This window comes from Channa argus, chromosome 7, assembly GCF_033026475.1.
Source record: "Channa argus isolate prfri chromosome 7, Channa argus male v1.0, whole genome shotgun sequence".
Lineage (NCBI taxonomy): Eukaryota > Metazoa > Chordata > Actinopteri > Anabantiformes > Channidae > Channa > Channa argus.
Window position 1 is genome coordinate 13,708,674 of NC_090203.1, and position 6,000 is coordinate 13,714,673.

The following is a 6,000-nucleotide window of genomic DNA, read 5'->3' on the forward strand; positions in this document are numbered from 1 at the left end:
ATTTGGATTTTACAATATCTAAACATCTTAAAGGACTGTTTCCAAGATGCCTATAGCTGCGTCTGCAGGGCTGTGGGACTATTTGGAAGGCAATCTAAAACGGGAAGTGGGGTGCTGTTAGTTGGGTGCTATATAACAGTCCTTTTATCACTGGCAATTGGGTTGTTTTTCTTAAGGTTACAACCTGACTGTCTAAGCTAAATATCACCAATAAAGCTCGGCCTTTGTGTTCTTTCTCTTCCGCAAGCAGACGGCATTTCGGCATTTCCTATGGCGAGGCAACTGGCAGACTGCAATGATCATAACCGAGGCCTTGTCTGTCTTTTCCTTCTCTCCTGATCATATACAACCCTTACTTCTTTCATTTCCCAGCCCGCGATTTTTCTCACTCTGTAGATCACTCACATCCTTTACGGAGATGGCCCTAAATAACAGACATGGTGAAATCTTTGTATCTCTGTAAATAGATCCAACCACATCCACAAGACGCATGACGGAATTATGATTTCATAATGGAAAAAGGAAGAGCAAGAGAAAATGAAATCTCTCTCTATTAATCATTTTATGCACAATAAAGCACACGTTTTTGAACACAAGACAATCTGATAGAAGATTAAATTCTGATCATTTCCATCAGTAATTAAAAGTGATTCCCTTTCATGATGCGACGTGGTATTACTGAGGTAATCAAGGCAGTTTCGTGTTGTGGGAAAAGCAACATAGCCCAACAACATGAGACTACCTAAACCACTCCACAGCCCGCTCTCCTCTTCAGGAATATGCTATATCTGTTTTGTTTTTTCATGTTGCGTAATTCTGCAGTTTCCCCTATATAAACATCTCTGTAGCGCCTGGCTGCTATGATTTTTGAACTTTTCAGGTGCATAGTATATTGCTTAGATTCTATTGGGGATCTATTTACAGAGGGAAATCACAGTGTCTAATTTGCAGCATTGCAACATTGTAGACTGTCTAAGTCCAAAAAGTGCAGATGCTCTGTTAAACGTTCAACGTAAGCATTAAGAGTTAATTAGTGTTTAGGGTTTAGTTTTTTAAACTGGGACCAACCTTTTATAATGTAGCCATTTACAAATTATTTTAGTACAATATTAAAAATGAAAACAAAAAATCACTGTTACTTTACTTATTGAGAAGTATGATGTCGATGCAAACAACGTGTGCACAACTTTCAGACATCTATTACAGCCATAAACTGTCAAGAACATCCCCCTCTGCTACTGTAATAATATTTGCTGTGCACAAATCGGACCCAGATCAAAATCTAAAAATGAATAACACCGTGTACTGTACCTGTGCCAGATCTAAGATTTAAACAGCGCGCAGCTGCCAGACAGCTTGTTCTGAATGAAATAAGAAGTCTGCTGTTGCAGGGATGGTTTTATTAATTTGACCAGCAAAAATGTGCAAATATTCATCAAACCTCTTGGGTTCTTCAGTCACATAAAAGCCTACATTTCACCGCCACACAAGTGTCCCAAGGGTCAGTCCAGCATGCAAATTCCACTGGTTCACTCAATATACAGTATATACAAGCCTGAAGCTCTGAAACATTGTGGTCACAGTTTAAAGACAATGAATGAACCTTACAAATGTTGCCATTTATAAATACATATGCACGTTAAAATAAAACAGAAGTGAAAATAACCTCTTCGAAAGAACAACAATCAATAAGTTATAGCTTTAGGGTCCGATTTTCCACTGACATTCTCACAGTTGGGTTGAGGGCTCTGGTCAGGCGCCCCTGCCATGGGTGGAGGAGGCCGCCAAAGACGCATACAGTCTCACGAGAAACTGAAGCTGGCGGAGAGCTCTCGGATCCTATTCTCTCGGCTCATTTTTTTCAGTTTCATCCTCCTGTTTTGAAACCAGATTTTGACTTGCCTGTCAGTGAGGTGCACACTGCGGCTGATCTCCAGACGACGCTCTCTAGTCAAGTACATGTTGAAGAGGAACTCCTTCTCCAGCTCTAGAGTCTGATGCTTGGTGTAGGGGCAGCGCTTCTTTCGTCCACTCTTAGCTGTGAGCCAGTTAGCCGTATTTTCCATTTTTCCATCTCCTACAACAAAAGCGAGACGTTATACTTGAGAGATTTCCGGCAACAGGTGTGACAGAAAAATTTGTATTCAAAATTGATAATTCGTATAATTTGACCAGGCACCTTCTATGCAGCCATAAATTACAACACATTATTTCTGTTTCCTATTTAGTTGATTTTACGCACGGCCACATAATTATGTTGATGATCTCTATAACTACAATTCAACTTTTTTCTTTTAACAGAAACATTTATTTGCCCTATTATGAAATCAGCCAAACGCATCTGTATTAAGACATAAACCATAACTAAATAATATAAACTATAACCTGATAATGATGATGAGAAAACACAGGACATCGGGGTTTTGTATAGAAAGCACGGATTGGCCTTGTTAATTTGAATATAATAAAAACAAACAGGTGATAATATTAAAAAAATGTCCATTCATATTTCCTTCTCTTTTTTTAGCCGTCAAAAATGTATAATCCCGGCAAAATAAATTCAAAAGGCCTGCGTGAATATCTTTGCAGTATAGCACAACTATACCAACTTATTTGTAAACCACAAAAGCTTCCAGATTCTTGGCTCTGATTAAGTCACGTTCAATTTTGCTTTATGCTGATAAACCGGAAAATGCCCGAGTAAGGCACACCTGGATGGCTGAGCGTTGACCTAAATTCTCTTACAGAAATCATGTTCATGCCCTGTGGTTACAAACCATCCGCTAGAGAAAACTATGGACGCCTATAATTATATGTGTGTGTCCTTGATGGCATCAGCTATTGTTATGATACATTTCTACAATGAACGCCTGCTCTTCACCTTTGACTGGCTTTTCTGAACAGTCCGCATTGCACGTCTCAGTGGGCTCAGGGGAGGATGAGCTCTCCGAGGAGACGCGGCTGTCCTCCTCTCTGGCTGCGACGCAAGGAGCAGGGACAGGCGCCTCCTCGTGGCTCTCCTTCCGCTCGGGCTCCGCGGAGGCAGTCGGCTGCTGGGAGGACTGGCTGTCCAGACGGGGAGGTCGTTGCGGTGTAAATTGATTCATGTTTGGCTGGACATCATGATAAAGCCTGGACGACGTGTACGTCTGAGACAGGCGGAAGTAGCCGGGGACTGGCACAGTGCTGCCGGTGACAGGACAGGATGCACTCGTGTAGGAAACCTCATTTACTGTCGCTCCTTTGGGGCATTTGTCAGATTCATAAAGACAATATGCGCTCTCTTCTTTTATAGTCGGAGAAAATGAACACTGAGGCACATGCTGCCTGCTGGGCTGATCCACACGACAGGACCTCGACGTTTCCAGCCACGTTTCCATCCCTTGAACATATGGAGCAGAAGAAGGGATCAGGCTTTGAGTAGTTGGCTCGTTGCGCTTACCGATCCCCGGGAAACAAGAGCCACCGGAGAGTCCATATGAATATTCCGACGCTGGTGGCAAATACACGCCGTTACTTTGGTAATAGGAACCAGTGTCGGTTCTCACGTTGATTAAGGAATCCACGAAAAACGAATTTCCAGCTTGATTGTTGGGACATGTCATCGTTGTGGTATAATTTGACGGAGGATGAAGATAGCCCTTTCTGGCTGACATTTCTTGTGCAAAACATTGCTGAATAATTACTGATACTCACGATTCTCACTGTAGCCTGCAGCCAATTAAAACAGCAGGCGACTGCAGACTCCTCCCAGTCCGAGCAGGCAGCTCGACTGTGTCATATATTTTGTTTTAGACTAAGTAAAGAGAAAACTGTGAGGGGAAAGTGGTGCATCGATGGGATTTAGCTAAAATCTTTAAAGCTCTTTAAAATACAGATTTTTAGCCTCGATCTCCACCTATTAGGCCGGAGCAGCCTTTGGAAGTTTACCAACAAGCGCTACTTGACAACTCCGTTTGGTGAAAGCTGTCCCTAACAATTATGTACAATACATAGCTTTATGGCCGGTTTTACAACACTGTAAAAATGAAGGGTTCTAGAGGTGCCTCTGAGAAGCTCAGGGTGCATCAAAGATCCAAAAGGTCCTGCGTGACCCTTTGCTCGGTGGACTCTTAACACTTCTGCTCTGGTGATTATTACTAGACTATTTTTAAAATCATTTTAATGGACTGTCCAGTGTGTAAACAGTGTTTCAACTTGTCACAGGGAGCGACAAACCAGCCCAAAATCACTTCCCTCCATCTTATCTGATTGTGGTGTGAATGTAGGTCATGATTGCATCCAAAACACCTTTCACTGCCGAGGATGTGGAGCATTTATGAGGGGGACACGCAGGCACACTGACGGAATCGCCAAAACTCTGCAGCTACATTTTTACTCTACCATCACCTAATGCTGGCCATATATTCAAAAACCTCAGATACGCTAAAACTTGTTAATCTTGAAATCATCCCCTTGAAACGAGCAGGATATCATCAGAGTTTCTTCCAACTAGTTTAGGCATTGGGAAAAACACATGTGTAATCAATGTATCAGTGTTTTAGTTCAAATTTAAGAAAATCTCGCCAACAAAATTTCCAGTGCGACGTTTCATGTTTCTTTTGTATATGTATAAAACCTTCTATTTCTCAAATTTGTATCTACTTTGTCCCATTTATTAATATTTTGACACAACAGGCCTACGCGTCTGGGTGGCAAGAATATAATACAAACTAGGACTAAAACAAAACAGCAGTCTGACATGTTAAAAATATACAAACAGCAGTTGTTAAACGTCACCATTTACTATTAATTTTATTATGACACAAGCTCAAAATTAAATTACTTCGTTTTTAACATAAAAACAAACAACAAAGAAACTGATAATTATTTCTAAATATTTTAAATATTTACATAATGAGAGTCAGATATTTATCCTTTAAGACCATCAATAAGTTTGGGAGTTTATATCACAGACCTACACAATTTAGGTCAATATTAAAACGTCTCCAAAGGTGCGTTTAGCATTGGCTGCCTATATTGTCCTATAAGTTTGAAGCCATAAACTCTAGAAATCTATGTACAGCCATTTTCTATGGGGGTCAAACCTGCAAGAGTCTGGCTACTACAATGAATGATACTGATCATTAACCTATTTCCTGTGATGTCTCAGTATGTGCTGTGGGCGAGCTAGTCTTATTTTATTATTCCCATAAAATCTTTTTTATTCTTCTTATTATTTTTGAAAAAAATGTAAAAATAATTCCTTTTGAATTTGCATAGTCTATAGCGCGCAAGTACCATAAATTATAAACATGCATGGATTAAAGAAGCTCCATCAGAATATCAAAGTGAACAAAGGGTCTATATGAGACCAAAGTTTACAATGTCCACACAACACAAGCAACGTAACTTAAACTACTGTCTATAAGATGAAGTATAAGTTGCATTTTAAACTGTATGGATATTATAAAAGGTAGTGGCCGCACAACATGACTCAAATACAGTCCTTTGTGATCTTATTTCTCAATGGACATTAGTCACTCCAGGCCCATAACTTTTGCAGAGCTGCAACCTGAGATCTGGCATTAGACTCGTGACTAATTCATGAAAAAACTTTCTTGCAATGTTTACTTCTCTCAATGTTTACACTAATTATTGCATCACACCCTGACATCTGCAGCTAAAATAAATTAAAAAAACAAACAAACCAAAAAAAACAGCATCTTCCGTTTAGTGTCTTTCTAATGGAGATAAACTGGAATAGAGTAGACACAATGACACACTTCCTTAAATGGCATATTTAACCCCGTAGTCGCCGGTAATCATAAAAGACATTTATAATATTTCAGTGCCTACCTTAACAAAGAAATCCTGAGGTGGTGACATATTGTAAAGCATTTGTGCGGCGATGCAAAAGTCTTTCATATCTCAATTCACGGCAATGACATTGATCTGAGGAGCGCCACCCAGTGGGCGCAGGCAGCAGGCCTACACTGCTACACACCACAGATACAAAGC

The 6,000-nt window shown here is 40.3% G+C and overlaps 1 protein-coding gene across 1 annotated transcript; it reads right to left on the reverse strand.

The window, feature by feature from the left end:
- Nucleotides 1–1,362: 1,362 nt before the first annotated feature.
- Nucleotides 1,363–4,791, reverse strand: hoxa10b (homeobox A10b). The gene is made up of 2 exons (XM_067511696.1): nt 2,882–4,791; nt 1,363–2,077 (listed from the first exon to the last, which is right to left on the reverse strand). The coding sequence occupies exons 1-2, from the start codon at nt 3,654–3,656 to the stop codon at nt 1,803–1,805; spliced, it is 1,050 nt and encodes a 349-aa protein (XP_067367797.1). The 5' UTR covers nt 3,657–4,791; the 3' UTR covers nt 1,363–1,802.
- Between the last annotated feature and the right edge of the window lie 1,209 nt (nt 4,792–6,000).